At 34.6% G+C, this 27,731-nt stretch overlaps 1 protein-coding gene across 1 annotated transcript in view; it reads left to right on the forward strand.

Moving 5' to 3' along the window:
• The window catches only part of LOC143241719 (uncharacterized), a 92,919-nt gene extending 75,344 nt beyond the window's left edge, over positions 1–17,575 (forward strand). Inside the window, exons 11-18 of the mRNA XM_076484945.1 lie at positions 2,639–2,769; positions 3,189–3,317; positions 4,785–4,928; positions 5,916–6,003; positions 6,918–6,959; positions 8,827–8,936; positions 14,913–15,265; positions 16,018–17,575. Of these exons, the coding sequence (XP_076341060.1) occupies positions 2,639–2,769; positions 3,189–3,317; positions 4,785–4,928; positions 5,916–6,003; positions 6,918–6,959; positions 8,827–8,936; positions 14,913–15,265; positions 16,018–17,575 (2,555 nt within the window). The remainder of the gene's footprint in view (positions 1–2,638; positions 2,770–3,188; positions 3,318–4,784; positions 4,929–5,915; positions 6,004–6,917; positions 6,960–8,826; positions 8,937–14,912; positions 15,266–16,017) is intronic.
• Positions 17,576–27,731: the final 10,156 nt, after the last annotated feature.

Genomic DNA, 27,731 nt, shown 5'->3' on the forward strand with positions numbered 1-27,731 from the left:
GCTACAGTACGTGTATAATCATATTGAAGTACCTAGTTACATTATGTATATATCATACTAAAGTACCTAGTTACTGAAGTACAGTGTATATAATGATGTTAAAGTACTTAGCTACAGTACCTATATAATCATATTAAAGTACCTAGTTACAGTATGTGTATATCATACTAAAGTACCTAGTTACTGAAGTACAGTGTACATAATGATGTTAAAGTACCTAGCTACAGTACATATATAATCATATTAAAGTACCTAGTTACAATATGTATATATCATATTAAAGTACCTAGTTACAGTATGTATATATCATACTAAAGTACCTAGTTACTGAAGTACAGTGTACATAATGATGTTAAAGTACCTAGTTACAGTATGTATATATCATATTAAAGTACCTAGTTACTGAAGTACAGTGTATATAATGATGTTAAAGTACTTAGCTACAGTACCTATATAATCATATTAAAGTACCTGGCTACAGTACGTATATAATCATATTAAAGTACCTAGTAATATAATGTATATATCATACTAAAGTACCTAGTTACTGAAGTACAGTGTATATAATGATGTTAAAGTACCTAGCTACAGTACGTATATAATCATATTAAAGTACCTAGTTATATTTTGTATATATCCTAGACCTAGTTACAAGTGTGTATGTAAATGATGTTAAAGTACCTAGCTACAGTAGGTATATAATCATATATATATATTATATAATACTAAAGTACCTAGCTACGGTGTGAATGCCACACTCAAGTACCTAGCTATTGTATATGTCATACTGAAGTACCTGGGTGTAGTGTATATATCATACTGAAGCACCTAGCAACAGTGTTTGTTATACTGAAGTACCTAACTATAGTGTGTATATATCATGCTGGAGTACCTAGCTACAGTATATATATATATGATAATGAAGTACCTAGCTACAGTGTGTATATATCATTGTGAAGTACCTAGTTACAGTGTGTGTGTATCATACTAAAGCACCTAGCTACAATTTCTATCTAAAGTTTTTAAAAGAATCTGGAGGATAGAAAATTATTATTGATTATTCACTGCCAACTTTGAACTACAAATTTACTAAATTTTATGAAATTATCCTTCTTAAAGAGTGTTTAGTGTGAATTGATATATGCTCAAGCTAGTAGGAAAAATAATGATGTTTGATACGGCTCTACAGAGTGCATGTTGGTAATGGCAAGAAACTGTTTATCTAAATTCCATGGCGTGACTCTAAAGGAAGCTATTAATAATGCTACCCCCTCCAGTGGCCTAGCAGTATGTCTGCAGACTTACACTGGTAGAAACTGGGTTTTGGTATACCCATAATGGACAGAGTGTAGAGAGCCAATTGTATAAACTTGTGCTGAGCTACAAACAAACAAATACAATTAACACTGATTTAGAGAGAGAACTACTATCATATATTTTATTGAAGCTGGTTTGTTCTGTAAAATACAGGTCTGTTCAGATTAATAGGCTTGTGATGCTCTAACTAATGTTGGTTACTAATGAGTATAACTTTGTTGCTTGCTTTGGTTGGCTTGTATTCACTATAAGTTAAGATATCTAACCAAAAACACTTTAGATGTGAAAAATGGTTTGGATGGAAAAAGGAGTGTGTGATTTGAAAGAATGAAATCAAAATTGGCAGCTAAACTGGCAGTCACATTTATAACATTGATGAGAATTGTTCAGCAAATATTGATATATTAGTTAGCTAAGCCACGTTTTTTACCCACTGTCATCCCTCAAGTTGAAGAAAAACCAAATCTAATTAATGAATTAACTTTTACTGTACAATTGATATCAATGTTATAATTTTAAGTACCAGTTTGACCATTTATTTTGATTTCATTTCATTTGTAGCACACTTGATATTTTTTGGCTGTACCTTTTTGTCACACCTGAATTTTTATTAGAGATTACTCTCAGTTATTTTCTAATGATTATATAAGTCATTTCACTTTTAGATACTCTTTTTCCAATGAGGCAGAATAACATAATTTTTCCTATTCATGCCATGAGAGCAGGTTATACCCTTGCTATAACAAGTGAGATTCAGCAGATATTTAGAGGATTAGGTAACAGACCAATAGACATTCCAAAACACCACACTAAACTAGATATTGTAACATTCTCTACGTAAGGCTTGAGCCAGTTCCTACAGAATATATATCCAACTTTTAGGTTTAAGACAGTTCTAAAACATACATTTCACTTTTAGGCTTGAGCCAATTCTTATGAAATGAATCTTTCACTTTTGGCTTAAGCCATTTTTTCGAAAACATGAATCTCACTTTTAGGCTTAAGCCGGTTCTTCTGAAAGTATATTTCACTTTTAAGGGAAGTGGTGAACCAAATTTATATTTTTGTAAATGGCTGAAATTTAAAATGTCAACCTCATTTTATAAACGACTTTGAAATGTTTTTTGTTTTGTTTTTTGTCAAATGTGAAATTGTGAAGAAATATGAGCATTATTCTCTCTCAGTCTATACCATAATTTTCATTTATAATCCTTTATACTAAGATGTCTGTGATTTTAGTTAGGTATTGTTTGTTAAATATATTTTCTTGACCCCAATAACTTTAATGATAATCAAGAATTATTTCATTTCTCTGGAAAAGGTTTAAATGGGGTGATAAAGCAAACCAACCAACGTGACATAATGATAGCTTTGAAAGCACGGAAGGAAGTTTTGGAAGAGACGTTAAGACACAAAATGAACGAATTAAAACAGCTATGCATCAGAGAAGCAGTAATTATTTGTTCCTTACATTTGATTTGTCTTTGTAAAATGTTTTTATTGTTAAGTAGAAAGTTTGTTTCACAATGAAAAGTTTAATATTTCTTATGTCAACTTTAGAACCAGTTTTAACTTTATAACACTGACCTCTTGTGTGAATAATGCTATAATAACAATAAAGAGAGTTAAGTTAAACAACATATTCTATTTTAAGAGATGGTATTTTATTATACTACAGTAGAGAAATGTACATTTTGTGAATAATGTAATTCTGTATGCACTGTTGTTTTAATTCTCTTGTACAATAACATTAAACTCCATGTACACAAATATTGTTTTCCAAAATTAACAAAGTATAAAATAGATAAAAATACAGTGTCTGTCTGTCTATGTTTCTTATTCTTAAACTGACTTATATTAAATTATATCAGGAACTCACAGGTGAGGTTCCAACTGATATTCCACTGGCACCTGGTGAAGAGCCACCTCGAGTGAGAAGACGTGTCGGAACTTCATTTGCCCTTAATGATAAATTGTTTCACAAGGCTCGATCAAAAAAGGTTTGTTAGATAACTAATGTATTTATGTAGATTACCAGTCTTTGTTTCTATTGCTTCAAAATTTGTTGTAAAAAGAAAAAAAAATTTTTGTTAAACATGTAAAGCAGAATGAAGTGAAAAATTAAACTTACTATTAGCTTCTATCTTACAATATCTTACTGTGTGTACTCACACTGTATAATTAAAGAGCATACAGTGTATATATGTGCCAAAGCGATGATGTAAGGAAGTTACTTGTTTACCGTTGTTATGAGATAAAATTTAAGTTTCACATGAAATCATTTTCATATGGAGATATAGAAATGGTCGTTATATATTAACTTCTAATTGTTATACACTTAAACAAAACCATGATAATACAAGTTTGGGAAACTCCTCAGACAAAGTCTAAAGATGTTCCCCTGCTACACTTCATCATGAAACTAATAAGAGTCGACAAACTCCTACCACATGTCAGGCTAAAAGATATTTCATTGATGCTGACATTGGCAATAAGTAAATCTGTTTGAATATAAGTTAAAGTGTTCCAATGTTTACAGGAATGTCGAATACTTCAGTTGTAATATCGGTAAAGCTTCCTTTAGGTTTGCTTAGGAATTCGACATGCCTTCAACTGTGTAAACCTACCTTGTATGACTCAACTGGTACATGTGAAGTGGGTAGATCTCTTTTAACCCATTCCAAAGTTGATGACCACATGTAAAAGTGAGTATAACCATGAGAAGACAGACACAACATTTTAAAAGTTTTCATTGGATATCGTGAGTTTTTAAAAACTGTTTTGTCACTTATTCAGATATGGGACATAACTTGGAGATTTAAAACAGATGTACAATGAAAATAAGATATGTATTATAAAGCAGAGGTGCCACATAACTGAAAGAATATACTATGAACCAGATACATGACATAACTAAAAGATTTATTATAAACCAGATGGACAATGTAACCAAAAGATGCATTATAAACCAGATGTATGGTGTAACCAAGAGATGCATTATAAACCAGATGTACAATGTAACCGAGAGATGCATTATAAATCAGATGCACGATGTAACCGAGAGATTATTATAAACCAGATGGACAATGTAACCAAAAGATGCATTATCAACCAGATGGACAATGTAACCAAAAGATGCATTATCAACCAGATGTACTGTAACCAAGAGATGCATTATAAACCAGATGTAGGATGTAACCGAGAGATGCATTATAAACCAGATGTACAATGTAACCGAGAGATTATTATAAACCAGATGTACAATGTAACCAAGAGATGCATTATAAACCAGATGTACAATGTAACCGAGAGATTATTATAAACCAGATGTACAGTGCAACCAAGAGATGTATTATAAACCAGATGTACAATGTAACCAATGTTAACTATTTTTTCAAGGTTGATAAAAGTGTGACATGCATTGTAATACTTAAACTGCTTTCTATTCTTGGTGTATTCTTTTTCAGGAGGAAGCCTTAACAAAATTGGAGTTAGAATATGAAATCCAGACAAAGATTACTAGTGCAGTGTTAAAGCTTGCTAGTGACACAACTGTGAAGAGAAATGTGAGAAAACAAAGAAAAACTGCTTATGAACAGGCGCTGATCAAGGTTTGTGGTTACTAAGGGTGTGAGAAGAGAAAATTATAGATAAATAAATCACAAGTAGGTTTAGTTTGGTTTCTAGATATACAGAGTTAAGCATAATTCTGTGGTATTTGCTTGTGGTTATGAAAAAAAATATCATTTGTTACTGATATACATCAAGCATTTCATCAAATATGTTTCAGTCGTTGTTATTGCTGTGTACTTGGAGTCTGAAAATATTTACACTGCTGTTATTGCAATGCATATCAAGTGCTAAGATGATTGTTATATATTTAAATTTTGAAAGAGCTATTTATTATATTTTAGAATGTATAATTCAACATTAGAGTACAAATTTACCCTATTTTAGTACTAAGTGTGTTATATACATACTTAATGTATTAATACTGTGTGTGGTATGTACATACTTAATGTATTAATACTGTGTGTGGTATGTACATACTTAATGTATTAATACTGTGTGTGGTATGTACATACTTAATGTATTAATACTGGGTATGGTATGTACATACTTAATGTATTAATACTGGGCATGGTATGTACATACTTAATGTATTAATACTGGGCATGGTATGTACATACTTAATGTATTAATACTGAGTGTGGTATGTACATACTTAATGTATTAATACTGGGCATGGTATGTACATACTTAATGTATTAATACTGGGCATGGTATGTACATACTTAATGTATTAATACTGAGTGTGGTATGTACATACTTAATGTATTAATACTGAGTGTGGTATGTACATACTTAATGTATTAATACTGTGTGTGGTATGTACATATTTCATGTATTAATACTGGGCATGGTATGTACATACTTAATGTATTAATACTGGGCATGGTATGTACATACTTAATGTATTAATACTGGGCATGGTATGTACATACTTAATGTATTAATACTGAGTGTGGTATGTACATACTTAATGCATTAATGAAAAGTGTGCAACAACATTACACTTATTTCTCTTATTTCTTCAGCTTAAAGACTTGGAACAAAAGTTATCTACACTGAAGAAACAAACAGAAATCATGAAAGCCAAGCAAAGAAAACCATTATCTGATGGAGGTAAGTCATTGAACAACATGATTTGGTAGAATACAAAATCTCTAAGATTTCCCTTTGTTGGTAGGATATAAATATTTCAGGATGATGGTTATTGTTTGTTTCATATAAAATCTCCTTTAATTTTCTTGTCGACTGATGTGGTAATAGGACAATCCTCTAAAGTCTCAATCACTAGAAACAGTAGATATTTTGTTAATTTGATAACGTTCAGAGGGATTATTCATCTATGAATAAACATTTTATCCACTTCCTCTTTCTAATAAACAAATGGAAACATTCTAGAATGTCATTTCATTATATATTTGATAGTTGTTAATATTGCTTTGTGACTATGCATCTTTGAATAATTGTTAACAGTACCTTGTGGTTAAGCATGTTTGGATAGGATAGTTGTTAATAGTACCTTGTAGTTAAGCATGCTTGGATAGTTGTTAGTAGTGCCTTGTGGTTAAGCATGTTTGGATAGTTGTTAGTGGTACCTTGTGGTTAAGCATGTGTGGACAGTTGTTAATAGTACCTTGTGGTTAAACACGTTTAGATATTTGTTAGTGGTACCTTGTGGCTAAGCATGTTTGGATAGGACAGTTGTTAGTAGTACCTTGTGGTTAAGCATATTTGAATAGTTGTTAATAGTACCTTGTGGTGAAGCATGTTTTAATATTTTTAGTGGTACTTTGTGGTTACGCATGTTTTGATATTTTTTAGTGGTACTTTGTGGTTAAGCATGCCTGGATAGTTGTTAGTATTACCTTGTGGTTAACCATGTTTGGATTGTTGTTAGTAGTAACTTGTGGTTAAGCATACTTGGATAGTTGTCAATAGTGACTTATAGACTTTGTAGCAATGGTGCGTCATTGAGTTGTGTAGTTTATCTGACATTGCTTGTTAGGCTAACAGAGTTTCTTTTTTTCTAGAACCAAGTGAAGACAGTGTCAGTCACTCTACTGATGATAATGGTGAGACATCAAATATTTTTATACTGTGTTGTGATTGGTCCAGTATCACTAACTTTTATAAACCTTACCAAACTGTTTTTATCAGTCAGATGGTAACACTGTCTAGGTAGGGATGACTTAGAGCTGTTCTTATCAATCAGATTGTAACACTGTCTAAGTAGGGAGGACTTAGAGCTGTTCTTATCAATCAGATGGTAACACTGTCTATGTAGGAATGACTTAGAGCTGTTCTTATTAATCAGATGGTAAAACTGTCTCTGTATGGTTGACTTAGAACTGTTCTTATCAGTCAGATGGTAACACTGTCTATGTAGGGATGACTTAGAGCTGTTCTTATCAATCAGATGGTAACATTGTCTATGTAGGGATGACTTAGAGCTGTTCTTATCTATCAGATGGTAACACTGTCTATGTAGGGATGACTTAGAGCTGTTCTTATCAATCAGATGGTAACATTGTCTATGTAGGAATGACTTAGAGCTGTTCTTATCAGTCATATTGTAACACTGTCTATGTAGGGATGACTTACAACTGTTCTTATCAGTCAGATGGTAGGACTGTCTCTGTAGGGATGACTTAGAACTCTTCTTATCAATCAGATGGTAACACTGTTTATGTAGGGATGACTTAGAGCTGTTCTTAACAATCAGATGGTAACACTGTTTATGTAGGAATGACTTAGATCTGTTCTTATCAGTCAGATTGTAACACTGTTTATGTAGGGATGACTTACAACTGTTCTTATCAGTCAGATGGTAACACTGTCTATGTAGGGATGACTTATAACTGTTCTTATCAGTCAGATGGTAGGACTGTCTCTGTAGGGATGACTTAGAACTCTTCTTATCAATCAGATGGTAACACTGTTATGTAGGGTTGATGTTTCAAATATTTTTTTCCTCTTTATGGTGTTACTATAATTATTTAACGATATTTTATAATGATTTCTGATGTAATGACTTGGTCACAAGTTTTGAGAATGTCTGTTAATATTGTAGTTTTAATTTTCCGTTCTTTTTTCATAATTTTTGTTACGTTATAACTCAAAAACTGAAACAGTGGTGTCAACCAGTTTTACTGACATGAAATAGTTTTAAACAGATAATTCACTTTTGTAGGTATTATTAATAAAAAAAGTCACGATTTTAGTGTGTTATTATTAGTTCTTGAAGTTAGCTTTCTTACAGAAATGTGGTGTTCCTTGAGAAAGCTAAAGTATTTGGTGAAACCAGAATTGTCAGCCAATAACAGATAAACAATGAATATTACAGTTGAAATCTCACTGTGTTTAGAATCTTGTTATGAATGAAACCTTCCTATGTCTACTGAAATACTGCATTAGAGAAAAATGCAAACAAACAGTTAGAAACATGTCAATAAAGTAAGTAAATATATTAATGGCATTTTTATCATCTTTACCTTAATGGTTTGGCTGGAATTAGAGTTTAGCAACATATATAACCAATGAGTTAATTTATGCTATTTTTGTATGTAAACGTTGTATTACATTGTATGCCTGTTCTATTATGGAGGGATGATGGAAATGCCATCCTTGCTATCCTACTTGCATAATAATACCCATCCCTATATTTACTTCTGTTTATGAACAGTATTTGGTTGTTTTTATGACTGGTATTATTTATTTCTAACACATGATAATTTATAGCTAGTTACGTTTTGTGTATGATGCATTGTCTTAATGAAATATTCTAAATCAACCAAACTTGTTGCTTGGTAATGTTCTTACATATAAAAGATGGAATTGTATTGGCTATTAAAATCTTTATAAATTTAATTTTTTCACATTCTTCTATAACAAGCATGCATTAGTGCTGAATTTACTCCATCACTGTGTACTTTTCAACAGGTGATAAATGTTTCTTGAGTGAAGAAAATAGTTTGTGTGGTGATAAACCCAGGCTTCAAACTAAGCCTAATGAAAAGAACAGCAGGAACTTGGTTCACAGAGAATGTTCAGTGAGTACTGATTTGTTACATATGCTTGATCCCCTTAGTAACTTCAAATAAATCGAAAGAAGTTGGCTTTTCCCATATACCTCTAACAATACGTTTTTGGATGACAATAATTCTCTTACACTATCAAGTCACATTGGAGAGAAAATTTGACTGAGTCACAAAATTAGAAACCTGATAACTTATGCAATTTCTGGAGACAATTTACTTTAGGTAAAATTAGGAATGATTAGAAAGCTGATAATGTATATTGTTAAGCATACAATTGTATGGTTAGAAAGCAGACAGTGTGTTTTGTTAAGCATACAATTGTATGGTTAGAAAGCCGACAGTGTGTTTTCTTAAGCATACGATTGTATGGTTAGAAAGCCGACAGTGTGTATTGTTAAGCATACAATTGTATGGTTAGAAAGCAGACAGTGTGTTTTGTTAAGCATACAATTGTATGGTTAGAAAGCCGACAGTGTGTTTTCTTAAGCATACGATTGTATGGTTAGAAAGCCGACAGTGTGTATTGTTAAGCATACAATTGTATGGTTACAAAGCCGACAGTGTGTATTGTTAAGCATACGATTGAATGGTTACAAAGCCGACAGTGTGTTTTGTTAAGCATACGATTGAATGGTTACAAAGCCGACAGTGTGTATTGTTAAGCATACAATTGTATGGTTAGAAAGCCAACAGTGTGTTTTGTTAAGCATACAATTGTATGGTTAGAAAGCCGACAGTGTGTTTTCTTAAGCATACGATTGAATGGTTAGAAAGCCGACAGTGTGTATTGTTAAGCATACAATTGTATGGTTAGAAAGCCGACAGTGTGTTTTGTTAAGCATACAATTGTATGGTTAGAAAGCCGACAGTGTGTTTTGTTAAGCATACAATTGTATGGTTAGAAAGCCGACAGTGTGTATTGTTAAGCATACAATTGTATGGTTAGAAAGCCGACAGTGTGTATTGTTAAGCATACGATTGAATGGTTACAAAGCCGACAGTGTGTTTTGTTAAGCATACGATTGAATGGTTACAAAGCCGACAGTGTGTATTGTTAAGCATACAATTGTATGGTTAGAAAGTGTATTGTTAAGCAACAGTGTGTTTTGTTAAGCATACAACTGTATGGTTAGAAAGTCGACAGTGTGTTTTGTTAAGCATACAATTGAATGGTTAGAAAGCCGACAGTGTGTTTTGTTAAGCATACAATTGAATGGTTAGAAAGCCGACAGTGTGTATTGTTAAGCATACAATTGTATGGTTAGAAAGCCGACAGTGTGTTTTGTTAAGCATACAATTGTATGGTTAGAAAGCCGACAGTGTGTTTTGTTAAGCATACAATTGTATGGTTAGAAAGCCGACAGTGTGTTTTGTTAAGCATACAATTGTATGGTTAGAAAGCCGACAGTGTGTTTTGTTAAGCATACAATTGTATGGTTAGAAAGTCGACAGTGTGTTTTGTTAAGCACGTCAATTGTATGGTTAGAAAGTCGACAGTGTGTATTGTTAAGCATACGATCAGTATGGTTAGAAAGTCGACAGTGTGTTTTGTTAAGCATACAATTGTATGGTTAGAAAGTCGACAGTGTGTTGTGTTTTGTTAATGGTTATACAATTGTATGGTTAGAAAGCCGACAGTGTGTTTTGTTAAGCATACAATTGTATGGTTAGAAAGCCGACAGTGTGTATTGTTAAGCATACAATTGTATGGTTAGAAAGCCGACAGTGTGTATTGTTAAGCATACAATTGTATGGTTAGAAAGCCGACAGTGTGTTTTGTTACGCATACAATTGTATGGTTGGTTAGAAAGCCGACAGTGTGTTTTGTTAAGCATACAATTGTATGGTTAGAAAGCCGACAGTGTGTTTTGTTAAGCATACAATTGTATGGTTAGAAAGCCGACAGTGTGTTTTGTTAAGCATACAATTGTATGGTTAGAAAGCCGACAATGTGTTTTGTTAAGCATACAATTGTATGGTTAGAAAGCCGACAGTGTGTATTGTTAAGCATACAATTGTATGGTTAGAAAGCCGACAGTGTGTTTTGTTAATCATACAATTGTATGGTTAGAAAGCCGCCAGTGTGTTTTGTTAAGCATACAATTGTATGGTTAGAAAGCCGACAGTGTGTTTTGTTAAGCATACAATTGTATGGTTAGAAAGCCGACAGTGTGTTTTGTTAAGCATACAATTGTATGGTTAGAAAGCCGACAGTGTGTTTTGTTAAGCATACAATTGTATGGTTAGAAAGCCGACAGTGTGTTTTGTTAAGCATACAATTGTATGGTTAGAAAGCCGACAGTGTGTATTGTTAAGCATACAATTGTATGGTTAGAAAGCCGACAGTGTCTATTGTTAAGCATACAATTGTATGGTTAGAAAGCCGACAGTGTCTATTGTTAAGCATACAATTGTATGGTTAGAAAGCCGACAGTGTGTATTGTTAAGCATACAATTGTATGGTTAGAAAGCCGACAGTGTGTATTGTTAAGCATACAATTGTATGGTTAGAAAGCCGACAGTGTGTATTGTTAAGCATACAATTGTATGGTTAGAAAGCCGACAGTGTGTATTGTTAAGCATACAATTGTATGGTTAGAAAGTCGCCAGTGTGTATTGTTAAGCATACAATTGTACACAATCAGGCTGGTTAGAAAGTCGACAGTGTGTTTTGTTAAAGCATACAATTGTATGGTTAGAAAGTCGACAGTGTGTATTGTTAAGCATACAATCAGTATGGTTAGAAAGTCGACAGTGTATTGTTAGAATGTAGGCTGGTTAGAAAGTCGACAGTGTGTATTGTTAAGCATACAATTGTATGGTTAGAAAGCCGACAGTGTGTATTGTTAAGCATACGATTGTATGGTTAGAAAGCCGACAGTGTGTATTGTTAAGCATACAATTGTATGGTTAGAAAGCCGACAGTGTGTAATGTTAAGCATACAATTGTATGGTTAGAAAGCCGACAGTGTGTATTGTTAAGCATACGATTGTATGGTTAGAAAGTCGACAGTGTGTATTGTTTAATCCATACAATTGTATGGTTAGAAAGTCGACAGTGTGTATTGTTAAACGCATACAATTGTATGGTTAGAAAGTCGACAGTGTGTTTTGTTACGCATACAATTGTATGGTTAGAAAGCCGACAGTGTGTTTTGTTAAGCATACAATTGTATGGTTAGAAAGCCGACAGTGTGTATTGTTAAGCATACGATTGTATGGTTAGAAAGTCGACAGTGTGTTTTGTTAACATACGATCAGGCTGGTTAGAAAGTCGACAGTGTGTATTGTTACGCATACGATTGTATGGTTAGAAAGTCGACAGTGTGTATTGTTGTTACGCATATGGTTAAAAGTCGACAGTATGGTTAGACAAGTCGACAGTGTGTATTGTTAAGCATACAATTGTATGGTTAGAAAGTCGACAGTGTGTATTGTTAAGCACACAATTGTATGGTTAGAAAGTCGACAGTGTGTGTTGTTAGCATACGATTGTATGGTTAGAAAGCAGACAGTGTGTTTTGTTAAGCATACGATTGTATGGTTAGAAAGCCGACAGTGTGTATTGTTAAGCATACGATTGTATGGTTAGAAAGCCGACAGTGTGTTTTGTTAAGCATACAATTGTATGGTTAGAAAGCCGACAGTGTGTTTTGTTACGCATACAATTGTATGGTTAGAAAGCCGACAGTGTGTTTTGTTACGCATACAATTGTATGGTTAGAAAGTCGACAGTGTGTTTTGTTAAGGTTATAAATTGTATGGTTAGAAAGCCGACAGTGTGTTTTGTTAAGCATACAATTGTATGGTTAGAAAGCTGACAGTGTGCATTGTTAAGCATACAATTGTATAGGTAGAAAACCAACAGTGCGTATTTATTTTTCTACCTTGTATATTTCAGTTGTCAACAGATCTCAAGAATGTTCCCTTTTCATAGTATGATAATTTCTCAGTAACATGACAATCTTCTTGATATTTTGTTTATTTTATATTTTCTTCATGTATATATATATGTTATCTCTTCACTTTATAATTAATATCTTTATTTGTAAATGTTTCAGTCTGGCATATTGTGTGAGGTTTCCACCATGGTTCTGATAAGACCACCAGTTTTCAATTAAAATCAAAACAGTAATGGGTTTGTAACTCCTTCTGAATGACCAATAAAGTAGCCAAAAATAATTTATATATATGTATAATGTTGGAGCTTGTGCCTAAATCATTATTTCACGTTATATATCAGGCCAGTTATTTGGTAATTATGTAAATGTGTTAGAGATTACAGTTTCATCAAAGGCCTCCATGTTGCAGATTCTCTTTTCCATTTTACCTTTGGGGAAATTCAAAAGAAATCTGAAACATATACATATGTGTGTTTAAAACTTTAATCATTCACTATTGTTTTGTTCAGCTTATTGTTACTTTAGTTCTCTGTTTTAATATCTGAAACTTTGTTTTATCAGCAAAGGATTTAAACAAATCTGAAACTGGTGGCAAAATGAGATGTCATATATATATATAGATAAGTTTCATACATGTATATTATAGAATTACAGAAATTTCAAATTATGGAGGAGTCATCAGATGTAGAACATGACAAGTGATTAGTTTCATACATGTATATTATAAAATTACAGAAATCTGAAATTATGGAGAAGTCATCGGACATATAACGTAAACAGTTTCATACATGTATATTATAAAATTACAGAAATCTGAAATTATGGAGAAGTTATCAGATGTAGAACATGAACAGTTTCATACATGTATATTATAGAATTACACAAATCTGAAACTATGGAGGAGTCATCAGACATAGAACATGAACAGTTTCATACGTGTATATTATAGAATTACAGAAATCTGAAAATCAGATGTAGAACATGAACAGTTTCATACATGTATATTACAGAAATCTGACAGAAATCAGACGTAGAACATGAAACTATGCAGAATTACAGAAATCTGAAACTATGTAGGAGTCATCAGACATAGAACATGAACAGTTTCATACGTGTATATTATAGAATTACACAAATCTGAAACTATGCAGGAGTCATCAGACATAGAACATGAACAGTTTCATACGTGTATATTATAGAATTACAGAAATCTGAAAATCAGATGTAGAACATGAACAGTTTCATACATGTATATTACAGAATTACAGAAACCTGAAACTATGCAGGAGTCATCAGACATAGAACATGAACAGTTTCATACATGTATATTACAGAATTACAGAAACCTGAAACTATGCAGGAGTCATCAGACATAGAACATGAACAGTTTCATACGTGTATATTATAGAATTACTGAAATCTGAAAATCAGATGTAGAACATGAACAGTTTCATACATGTATATTACAGAATTACAGAAATCTGAAACTATGCAGGAGTCATCAGACATAGAACATGAACAGTTTCATATGTGTATATTACAGAATTACAGAAATCTGAAACTATGCAGGAGTCATCAGACGCAGAACATAAACAGTTTCATACGTGTATATTATAGAATTACACAAATCTGTAACTATGCAGGAGTCATCAGACGTAGAACATGAACAGTTTCATACGTGTATATTATAGAATTACACAAATCTGAAACTATGCAGGAGTCATCAGATGTAGAACATGAACAGTGATTAGTTTCATACATTAAGTCACTTTGTAACCATTAAAATAATGATTATCTGGACATTTAATTGTCAAAATACCAAATTTGACATCCTAATGTCTCCAAGAGATATTCTCATGAATAAAGTGGACAACAGTTTGCAGTCCATTGTTTTATGAGGTCTTCATTAAGTGAGACAGGAATTCATAAAGTATTTGCTCAAACAAATTTATTAATTCATGTTTCAGTGAATAACAACTTTATGGAACCTAATTTTACTAACAAAAGTAAAAGTTCCTTTGTAACACTAAAATTAAAAACTTGTTTGAATGTGAAAACAGCGATAATATTATATTTATTTTACCAGGTTCCAAGAAGTTTATCAACACCAAGTTCTTTATCTTCAGCTGATGTACCAACAAGCCCTTGTTCTGCCCCATCAAGTCCAACTAAGTATCGACAGTCTACTTTGGAGCAGAGAAGACATTGCAGTGTATCACTACCAAGAAGTTCTTTCCAAATTTTAGATGGTAGAACAATGCCAGCACACACATTCAATGAACAGCGTAAAAAAAATGTTTTGAGACAGGTGAAAACCTCCCCAGTTGTTCGGACGCTCTCCAAGGAACACAGCTCTGGCTGTCCCTCAACGTGCTCAGACTACGAAACTGTCAGCTCTGAAGGTGCTGTATCCCTACAGACCAGTCTTCGTTGCCCTGGGTAATTTGTTTGTTTTTACATCAGATGTGTCCCAGTATTCCATCATAATCTGTCAAGTCATGTGTACTGTTCCAAACCACTTTCTCCATACACTCCAGTGTTAATGATCCAAGCTAAAGCTGTGTTATTGTTCCATTTATATTTATCTATAACACATGAATATAGTTGAGATTTGTGATTGATATGTAGACTCGTTTTATGTATCACAGTAAACTGTTGGCTACTGATATATACACACTTCATACTACAGTAAACTATTAGTATCCATTTTAATGGATTGTAGATAGAAGATACTATTAGTATCCATTTTAATGAATTATACATACAAGATACTATTAGTAGCCATTTTAATGGATTATACATAGAAGATACTATTAGTATCCATTCTAATGGATTGTACATACAAGATACTATTAGTATCCATTCTAATGGATTGTACATACAAGATACTATTAGTATCCATTTTAATGGATTGTACATACAAGATATTAGTACATACAATGGATATACATACAAGATACTATTAGTATCCATTTTAATGGATTATACATACAAGATACTATTAGTATCCATTTTAATGGATTGTACATACAAGATACTATTAGTATCCATTCTCATGGATTGTACATAGAAGATACGTTATTGTGTTAAATATAAGACCTTGAAATGGTCCTTAACTCTTTGTGTATGCAAAGCAACATATGTCTCTTACATGTTTCGATACTGTATATATTGATTCTTTCCTTTTTCAGATTTGGGTTATGCAATGATACAGAGATCTCTAACTTGTACAATGTAAGCAGTCAGAGAACCAGCACAGTGTTTGATAGCCAGGATGACCTTTTCACCTTCTCTCTGAAGAATAATGATACAAAGAGTTGTTTGGCAGATGATGGGTTTTTAGAAAGTCAGCCTGGTCTCTCAGATCGTCCAAGTCGTTCCAGATGTTTCTCATTAGATTTCTCTTCCCACTCTAACAGTTGTAAGAAACTCCTTAGTGTTCCAAAAGAAATACAGAAACACCGAAAACATTATGACTCTTCAATATGCAGCGTTTTTCAAGATGAATGTAGTAAAAGCTATTCTCCAGGTATATTGTCTGCAAACACCAGTTCCAAAGAAAATGATAGTAGTGGATGTAACAAAGATCAAAGTATTTCAGAAAACAAGCCTTTTAAAATTGTGAAAATAATTCCAAAATCGTTTTCTACCTCCAAAGAAAAGCTTACAGTTGATGAAATCAATAACTCTAACAGAGAGAAGGTTTTATGTAACAAAGGGGTTTTTAATGAATGTTCTCCACATAATAACAATATGGATTATTTTACAAACCCCAATAAATTGGACAATGACCAGAGTAAAGTACCTGAAAGTTCTTATCTTGTTTCTTCTGTTGAACCTTATACTTCAAACTCTGTTTCAGACAATAAAAGTCAGAATATTTCAGTGAACAAGAAACATTCTCTACATATTAGTTTCCTGGACCATAAACGTGGTACTAACAACTGCAGCTCTCCAAATAATCTGACAAACAGAAGAAAAGGTTCCTTTACTTCATGGAAGGGAACAGAACTGACAGGGATAAACCGATCTGTTGAAATGAAGTCGTTGCTTTCATTCTGGTCATCACTGAATTCAGCAACCAATCAGCATCGTTCATGTAATGCATCATTTAATCAACTTCAATCATCAGAAACATTTACTAATCACCACTCATCTGTAAATTTACAAACCAATCAGCATACTTCACAGAATTTGGCATCCAATCAGCATTTGTCACAAAGTTCGTCATCCAATCAGCATATGTTAAAAAATTCGTCAGCCAATCAGCATGTATCACAAAAATCGTCATCTCATCAACAGACAATGTTAAGCTCACCCAATAATCAAAATTCACCTCTACAAGGAATGCAAAGCTCCTGTTGTCATTCTAACAGCAGAGGAAACCAAAATAGTGCTCGTCTGTTACCATCTAAGAGAATAATACAAAACGCATACAACACCAAACTAGAGAGTGGGGGACAGTTACCTGTTGCCTCCATAGAAAGAAATTACTCTTATTCAGATCTTGAAAAAGTCAAAAAAGTATCTACAGAGTCCCCAAGAACCTTTTCAGTCAAAAATCCAAATAATACTTTAAAGTATTTTAAAGTCTACTGTGAGACACCTCAAAGTAAAGTTTTTTCAAAAACAAAATCAGCAAATACTGGTTTGGTCAGAAACTCATCAGCTCAGCTTACTAACCAATCTCAAGAAGTGCCAAAGATCACAGTTTCTTCTCCAGATGAACAAGTAACAGGGTCAGTGTAAGTTATTTGTTGTTAGGTTTATTCATCATCAAAACTACAGTAAACTTACATTTTCGTGTAATTCTTTAAAATAAGTATTCTGACCATAATTTAAAAATAAAATTATATATATAATTTATAACTTTCAGGTTAAAAACTGGTATGTTTACATAACATATACCTTGTGTTCTGTAAGACGAGATAAAAACATGTTGATGTTAAATTTATAATTCACAATTACGGTTATAGTAACAACTCAGAAAATTATACTTATGTTGAACATAAAACATTGTGGCTGTCTTCCCTTCAAAACTGAACATAACAAACAGTAGCTCTCTTCCCTCCTATAGTGAAGGTAACAACAGTGGCTCTCTTTCCTACTATACTCAACTTAACAAACAGTGGCTCTCTTCCCTTGTATACGAGACAACAAACACTGGCTGTATTCCACAATATATTGAAGGTAACAAACAGTGGCTCTCTTCACTTGTATAATGAATGTAACAAACAGTAGCTCTCTATACTAAACGTAGCAGACAGTACTCTCTCCCCTTGTATAGTAAACGAAACAGACAGTGGCTCTCTTACCTTCTATAATAAACGTAACAAACGGTAGTTGTCTTCCCTTCTCTAGTGAACGTAACAGACAATGGCTCTCTTCCCTAGTATACGTAATATAACAAACAATGACTCCCTTCTCTTGTATAGTGAACGTAACAGACAATGGCTCTCTTCCCTAGTATACGTAATATAACAAACAATGACTCCCTTCTCTTGTATAGTGAACGTAACAAGCAGTGGCTATCTTACCTTCTATAATAATCATAACTAACAGTTGCTGTTTTGCCTTCTATACTGCACATAACAGACAGTGGCTCTCTTCTCTTATACACTGCACGTAACAAACACCTAGCTCTCTTCCCTTCTATATTGAAGGTAATAAGCAGTAGCTCTCTTCCCTTCTACATTGAAGGTAACAAACAGTGGCTCTCTTCTCTTGTGTATGGAGCATGACAAATATTGGCTCTCTTTCCTTGTATACAGAACATAACAAACAGTGGTTCTCTTCATTTCTATACTAAACGTAATAAACAGTGGCTCTCTTCCTTTGTAAACTGAAAGTAACAAACAGTGGCTCTATTCTCCTGTATATTGAAAGTAGCAAACAGTGGCTCTATTCTCCTGTATACTGAAAGTAACAAACAGTGGCTCTATTCTCCTATATATTGAAAGTAACAAACAGTGGCTTTATTCTTCTGTATATTGAAAGTAACAAACAGTAGCTCTATTCTCTTGTATACTGAATGTAACAAACAGTAGCTCTCTTCTCTTGTGTATGGAGCATGACAAATATTGGCTCTCTTACCTTGTATACAGAACATAACAAACAGTGGTTCTCTTCATTTCTATACTAAACGTAATAAACAGTGGCTCTCTTCCTTTGTAAACTGAAAGTAACAAACAGTGGCTCTATTCTCCTGTATATTGAAAGTAACAAACAGTGGCTCTATTCTCCTGTATACTGAAAGTAACAAACAGTGGCTCTATTCTCCTGTATATTGAAAGTAACAAACAGTGGCTCTATTCTCCTGTATACTGAAAGTAACAAACAGTGGCTCTACTCTCCTCAATATTGAAAGTATCAAACAGTGGCTCTATTCTCCTGTATACTGAAAGTAACAAACAGTGGCTCTGTTCTCCTGTATACTGAAAGTAACAAACAGTAGCTCTATTCTCTTGTATACTGAATGTAACAAACAGTGGCTCTCTTCTCTTGTGTATGGAGCATGACAAACATTGGCTCTCTTCCTTGTATACAGAACATAACAAACAGTGGTTCTCTTCATTTCTATACTAAACGTAATAAACAGTGGCTCTCTTCCCTTGTAAACTGAAAGTAACAAACAGTGGCTCTATTCTCCTGTATATTGAAAGTAACAAACAGTGGCTCTATTCTTCCTGTATACTGAAAGTAACAAACAGTGGCTCTATTCCTCCTGTATATTGAAAGTAACAAACAGTGGCTCTATTCTCCTGTATATTGAAAGTAACAAACAGTGGCTCTATTCTCCTGTATACTGAAAGTAACAAACAGTGGCTCTATTCTCCTGTATACTGAAAGTAACAAACAGTGGCTCTATTCTCCTGTATATTGAAAGTAACAAACAGTGGCTCTATTCTCCTGTATACTGAAAGTAACAAACAGTGGCTCTATTCTCCTGTATATTGAAAGTAACAAACAGTGGCTCTATTCTCCTGTATACTGAAAGTAACAAACAGTGGCTCTATTCTCCTGTATACTGAAAGTAACAAACAGTGGCTCTACTTTCCTCAATATTGAAAGTAACAAACAGTGGCTCTATTCTCCTGTATACTGAAAGTAACAAACAGTGGCTCTATTCTCCTGTATACTGAAAGTAACAAACAGTGGCTCTGTTCTCCTGTATACTGAAAGTAACAAACAGTGGCTCTATTCTCCTGTATACTGAAAGTAACAAACAGTGGCTCTACTTTCCTCAATATTGAAAGTATCAAACAGTGGCTCTATTCTCCTGTATACTGAAAGTAACAAACAGTGGCTCTATTCTCCTGTATACTGAAAGTAACAAACAGTGGCTCTATTCTCCTGTATATTGAAAGTAACAAAGAGTGGCTCTATTCTCCTGTTTACTGAAAGTAACAAACAATGGCTTTATTCTCTTGTATACTGAACTTAACAAACAGTGGCTCTCTTCCCTTGTATACGAGACAACAAACACTGGCTGTATTCCACAATATATTGAAGGTAACAAACAGTGGCTCTCTTACCTTGTATACGAGACAACAAACACTGGCTGTATTCCACAATATATTGAAGGTAACAAACAGTGGTTCTCTTCATTTCTATACTAAACGTAATAAACAGTGGCTCTCTTCCTTTGTAAACTGAAAGTAACAAACAGTGGCTCTATTCTCCTGTATATTGAAAGTAGCAAACAGTGGCTCTATTCTTCTGTATACTGAAAGTAACAAACAGTGGCTCTAACCTCCTGTATATTGAAAGTAACAAACAGTGGCTCTATTCTCCTGTATATTGAAAGTAGCAAACAGTGGCTCTATTCTCCTGTATACTGAAAGTAACAAACAGTGGCTCTATTCTCCTGTATATTCAAAGTAACAAACAGTGGCTCTATTCTCCTGTATACTGAAAGTAACAAACAGTGGCTCTATTCTCCTGTATACTGAAAGTAACAAACAGTGGCTCTACTCTCCTGTATATTGAAAGTAACAAACAGTGGCTCTATTCTCCTGTATACTGAAAGTAACAAACAGTGGCTCTATTCTCCTGTATACTGAAAGTAACAAACAGTGGCTCTATTCTCCTGTATACTGAAAGTAACAAACAGTGGCTCTATTCTCCTGTATACTGAAAGTAACAAACAGTGGCTCTATTCTCCTGTATACTGAAAGTAACAAACAGTGGCTCTATTCTCCTGTATACTGAAAGTAACAAACAGTGGCTCTATTCTCCTGTATACTGAAAGTAACAAACAGTGGCTCTATTCTCCTGTATACTGAAAGTAACAAACAGTGGCTCTGTTCTCCTGTATACTGAAAGTAACAAACAGTGGCTCTATTCTCCTGTATATTGAAAGTAACAAACAGTGGCTCTATTCTCCTGTATACTGAAAGTAACAAACAGTGGCTCTATTCTCCTGTATACTGAAAGTAACAAACAGTGGCTCTATTCTCCTGTATACTGAAAGTAACAAACACTGGCTCTATTCTCCTGTATACTGAAAGTAACAATCAGTGTCTCTATTCTCCTGTATACTGAAAGTAACAAACAGTGGCTCTATTCTCCTGTTTACTGAAAGTAACAAACAATGGCTCTATTCTCTTGTATACTGAACTTAACAAACAGTGGCTCTCTTCCCTTGTATACGAGACAACAAACACTGGCTGTATTCCACAATATATTGAAGGTAACAAACAGTGGCTCTCTTACCTTGTATACTGAAGGTAACAAGCAGTGGCTCTCTTCACTTGTATAATGAATGTAACAAACAGTGGCTCTCTACCCATCTATACTGAAGTTAACAAACAGTAGCTCTCTATATTGAACGTAGCAGACAGTACTCTCTCCCCTTGTATAGTAAACGAAACAGACAGTGGCTCTCTTACCTTCTATAATAAACGTAACAAACGGTAGCTGTCTTCCCTTCTCTAGTGAACGTAACAGACAATGGCTCTCTTCCCTAGTATACGTAATATAACAAACAATGGCTCCCTTCTCTTGTATAGTAAACGTAACAAGCAGTGGCTATCTTACCTTCTATAATAATCATAACTAACAGTTGCTGTTTTGCCTTCTATACTGCACATAACAGACAGTGGCTTTCTTCTCTTATACACTGCACGTAACAAACACCTAGCTCTCTTCCCTTCTGCATTGAAGGTAACAAACAGTGGCTCTCTTCTCTTGTGTATGGAGCATGACAAATATTGGCTCTCTTTCCTTGTATACAGAACATAACAAACAGTGGTTCTCTTCATTTCTATACTAAACGTAATAAACAGTGGCTCTCTTCCTTTGTAAACTGAAAGTAACAAACAGTGGCTCTATTCTCCTGTATATTGAAAGTAGCAAACAGTGGCTCTATTCTCCTGTATACTGAAAGTAACAAACAGTGGCTCTATTCTCCTGTATATTGAAAGTAACAAACAGTGGCTCTATTCTCCTGTATATTGAAAGTAGCAAACAGTGGCTCTATTCTCCTGTATACTGAAAGTAACAAACAGTGGCTCTATTCTCCTGTATACTGAAAGTAACAAACAGTGGCTCTATTCTCCTGTATATTGAAAGTAACAAACAGTGGCTCTATTCTCCTGTATACTGAAAGTAACAAACAGTGGCTCTATTCTCCTGTATACTGAAAGTAACAAACAGTGGCTCTATTCTCCTGTATATTGAAAGTAACAAACAGTGGCTCTATTCTCCTGTATACTGAAAGTAACAAACAGTGGCTCTACTTCTCCTCAATATTGAAAGTAACAAACAGTGGCTCTATTCTCCTGTATACTGAAAGTAACAAACAGTGGCTCTATTCTCCTGTATACTGAAAGTAACAAACAGTGGCTCTACTTTCCTCAATATTGAAAGTATCAAACAGTGGCTCTATTCTCCTGTATACTGAAAGTAACAAACAGTGGCTCTATTCTCCTGTATACTGAAAGTAACAAACAGTGGCTCTATTCTCCTGTATACTGAAAGTAACAAACAGTGGCTCTATTCTCCTGTATACTGAAAGTAACAAACAGTGGCTCTATTCTCCTGTATACTGAAAGTAACAAACAGTGGCTCTATTCTCCTGTATACTGAAAGTAACAAACAGTGGCTCTGTTCTCCTGTATACTGAAAGTAACAAACAGTGGCTCTATTCTCCTGTATACTGAAAGTAACAAACAGTGGCTCTGTTCTCCTGTATACTGAAAGTAACAAACAGTGGCTCTATTCTCTTGTATACTGAACTTAACAAACAGTGGCTCTCTTCCCTTGTATACGAGACAACAAACACTGGCTGTATTCCACAATATATTGAAGGTAACAAACAGTGGCTCTCTTACCTTGTATACTGAAGGTAACAAGCAGTGGCTCTCTTCACTTGTATAATGAATGTAACAAACAGTGGCTCTCTACCCATCTATACTGAAGTTAACAAACAGTAGCTCTCTATACTGAACGTAGCAGACAGTACTCTCTCCCCTTGTATAATAAACGAAACAGACAGTGGCTCTCTTACCTTCTATAATAAACGTAAAAAACGGTAGCTGTCTTCCCTTCTCTAGTGAACGTAACAGACAATGGCTCTCTTCCCTAGTATACGTAATATAACAAACAATGGCTCCCTTCTCTTGTATAGTAAACGTAACAAGCAGTGGCTATCTTACCTTCTATAATAATCATAACTAACAGTTGCTGTTTTGCCTTCTATACTGCACATAACAGACAGTGGCTCTCTTCTCTTATACACTGCACGTAACAAACACCTAGCTCTCTTCTCTTATACACTGCACGTAACAAACACCTAGCTCTCTTCCCTTCTATATTGAAGGTAATAAGCAGTAGCTCTCTTCCCTTCTACATTGAAGGTAACAAACAGTGGCTCTCTTCTCTTGTGTATGGAGCATGACAAACAGTGGCTCTCTTTCCTTGTATACAGAACATAACAAACAGTGGTTCTCTTCATTTCTATACTAAACGTAACAAACAGTGGCTCTCTTCCTCCTGTATACTGAAAGTAACAAACAGTGGCTCTATTCTCCTGTATATTGAAAGTAACAAACAGTGGCTCTATTCTCCTGTATACTGAAAGTAACAAACAGTGGCTCTATTCTCCTGTATACTGAAAGTACCAAACAGTGGCTCTATTCTCCTGTATACTGAAAGTAACAATCAGTGTCTCTATTCTTTTGTATACTGAAAGTAACAAACAGTGGCTCTATTCTCCTGTTTACTGAAAGTAACAAACAATGGCTCTATTCTCTTGTATACTGAACTTAACAAACAGTGGCTCTCTTCCCTTGTATACGAGACAACAAACACTGGCTGTATTCCACAATATATTGAAGGTAACAAACAGTGGCTCTCTTACCTTGTATACTGAAGGTAACAAGCAGTGGCTCTCTTCACTTGTATAATGAATGTAACAAACAGTGGCTCTCTACCCATCTATACTGAAGTTAACAAACAGTAGCTCTCTATACTGAACGTAGCAGACAGTACTCTCTCCCCTTGTATAGTAAACGAAACAGACAGTGGCTCTCTTACCTTCTATAATAAACGTAACAAACGGTAGCTGTCTTCCCTTCTCTAGTGAACGTAACAGACAATGGCTCTCTTCCCTAGTATACGTAATATAACAAACAATGGCTCCCTTCTCTTGTATAGTAAACGTAACAAGCAGTGGCTATCTTACCTTCTATAATAATCATAACTAACAGTTGCTGTTTTGCCTTCTATACTGCACATAACAGACAGTGGCTTTCTTCTCTTATACACTGCACGTAACAAACACCTAGCTCTCTTCCCTTCTGCATTGAAGGTAACAAACAGTGGCTCTCTTCTCTTGTGTATGGAAGTATGACAAACATTGGCTCTCTTTCCTTGTATACAGAACATAACAAACAGTGGTTCTCTTCATTTCTATACTAAACGTAACAAACAGTGGCTCTCTTCCTTTGTAAACTGAAAGTAACAAACAGTGGCTCTATTCTCCTGTATATTGAAAGTAACAAACAGTGGCTCTATTCTCCTGTATACTGAAAGTAACAAACAGTGGCTCTATTCTCCTGTATACTGAAAGTAACAAACAGTGGCTCTATTCTCCTGTATACTGAAAGTAACAAACAGTGGCTCTATTCTCCTGTATACTGAAAGTAACAAACAGTGGCTCTATTCTCCTGTATACTGAAAGTAACAAACAGTGGCTCTATTCTCCTGTATACTGAAAGTAACAAACAGTGGCTCTATTCTCCTGTATACTGAAAGTAACAAACAGTGGCTCTATTCTCCTGTATACTGAAAGTAACAAACAGTGGCTCTATTCTCCTGTATATTGAAAGTAACAAACAGTGGCTCTATTCTCCTGTATACTGAAAGTAACAAACAGTGGCTCTATTCCTCCTATATTGAAAGTAACAAACAGTGGCTCTATTCTCCTGTATACTGAAAGTAACAAACAGTGGCTCTATTCTCCTGTATACTGAAAGTAACAAACAGTGGCTCTATTTCCTGTATATTGAAAGTAACAAACAGTGGCTCTATTCTCCTGTATACTGAAAGTAACAAACAGTGGCTCTATTCTCCTGTATACTGAAAGTAACAAACAGTGGCTCTATTCTCCTGTATACTGAAAGTAACAAACAGTGGCTCTATTCTCCTGTATATTGAAAGTAACAAACAGTGGCTCTATTCTCCTGTATACTGAAAGTAACAAACAGTGGCTCTATTCTCCTGTATACTGAAAGTAACAAACAGTGGCTCTATTCTCCTGTATACTGAAAGTAACAAACAGTGGCTCTATTCTCCTGTATACTGAAAGTAACAAACAGTGGCTCTATTCTCCTGTATACTGAATGTAACAAACAGTGGCTCTATTCTCTTGTATACTGAAAGTAACAAACAGTGGCTCTCTTCCCTTGTATACTGAGACAACAAACACTGGCTCTATTCCACAATATATTGAAGGTAACAAACAGTGGCTCTCTTCTCTTGTATACTGAAGGTAACAAACAGTGGCTCTCTTCACTTGTATAATGAATGTAACAAACAGTGGCTCTCTACCCATCTATACTGAAGTTAACAAACAGTAGCTCTCTATACTGAACGTAGCAGACAGTACTCTCTCCCCTTGTATAGTAAACGAAACAGACAGTGGCTCTCTTCTCCTTCTATAATAAACGTAACAAACGGTAGCTGTCTTCCTTCTCTAGTGAACGTAACAGACAATGGCTCTCTTCCCTAGTATACGTAATATAACAAACAATGGCTCCCTTCTCTTGTATAGTAAACGTAACAAACAGTGGCTATCTTACCTTCTATAATAATCATAACTAACAGTTGCTGTTTTGCCTTCTATACTGCACATAACAGACAGTGGCTCTCTTCTCTTATACACTGCACGTAACAAACACCTAGCTCTCTTCTCTTATACACTGAACGTAACAAACAGTAGCTCTCTTCCCTTCTATATTGAAAGTAACAAACAGTGGCTCTCTTCCCTCCTACATTGAAGGTAACAAACAGTGGCTCTCTTCTCTTGTGTATGGAAATGACAAACATTGGCTCTATTCCTTGTATACAGAACATAACAAACAGTGGTTCTCTTCTCCTGTATACTAAAGTAACAAACAGTGGCTCTCTTCTCCTGTAAACTGAAAGTAACAAACAGTGGCTCTATTCTCCTGTATATTGAAAGTAGCAAACAGTGGCTCTATTCTCCTGTATACTGAAAGTAACAAACAGTGGCTCTATTCTCCTGTATACTGAAAGTACCAAGCACTGGCTCTATTCTCCTGTATACTGAAAGTAACAATCAGTGTCTCTATTCTTTTGTATACTGAAAGTAACAAACAGTGGCTCTATTCTCCTGTTTACTGAAAGTAACAAACAATGGCTCTATTCTCTTGTATACTGAACTTAACAAACAGTGGCTCTCTTCCCTTGTATACGAGACAACAAACACTGGCTGTATTCCACAATATATTGAAGGTAACAAACAGTGGCTCTCTTACCTTGTATACTGAAGGTAACAAGCAGTGGCTCTCTTCACTTGTATAATGAATGTAACAAACAGTGGCTCTCTACCCATCTATACTGAAGTTAAGAAACAGTAGCTCTCTATACTGAACGTAGCAGACAGTACTCTCTCCCCTTGTATAGTAAACGAAACAGACAGTGGCTCTCTTACCTTCTATAATAAACGTAACAAACGGTAGCTGTCTTCCCTTCTCTAGTGAACGTAACAGACAATGGCTCTCTTCCCTAGTATACGTAATATAACAAACAATGGCTCCCTTCTCTTGTATAGTAAACGTAACAAGCAGTGGCTATCTTACCTTCTATAATAATCATAACTAACAGTTGCTGTTTTGCCTTCTATACTGCACATAACAGACAGTGGCTCTCTTCTCTTATACACTGCACGTAACAAACACCTAGCTCTCTTCCCGTCTATATTGAAGGTAATAAGCAGTAGCTCTCTTCCCTCTCTACATTGAAGGTAACAAACAGTGGCTCTCTTCTCTTGTGTATGGGGCATGACAAATATTGGCTCTCTTTCCTTGTATACAGAACATAACAAACAGTGGTTCTCTTCATTTCTATACTAAACGTAATAAACAGTGGCTCTCTTCCTTTGTAAACTGAAAGTAACAAACAGTGGCTCTATTCTCCTGTATATTGAAAGTAGCAAACAGTGGCTCTATTCTCCTGTATACTGAAAGTAACAAACAGTGGCTCTATTCTCCTGTATATTGAAAGTAACAAACAGTGGCTCTATTCTCCTGTATATTGAAAGTAGCAAACAGTGGCTCTATTCTCCTGTATACTGAAAGTAACAAACAGTGGCTCTATTCTCTTGTATACTGAAAGTAACAAACAGTGGCTCTATTCTCCTGTATATTGAAAGTAACAA

This window comes from Tachypleus tridentatus, unplaced genomic scaffold (assembly GCF_004210375.1).
Source record: "Tachypleus tridentatus isolate NWPU-2018 unplaced genomic scaffold, ASM421037v1 Hic_cluster_1, whole genome shotgun sequence".
In the NCBI taxonomy this organism is placed as follows: domain Eukaryota; kingdom Metazoa; phylum Arthropoda; class Merostomata; order Xiphosura; family Limulidae; genus Tachypleus; species Tachypleus tridentatus.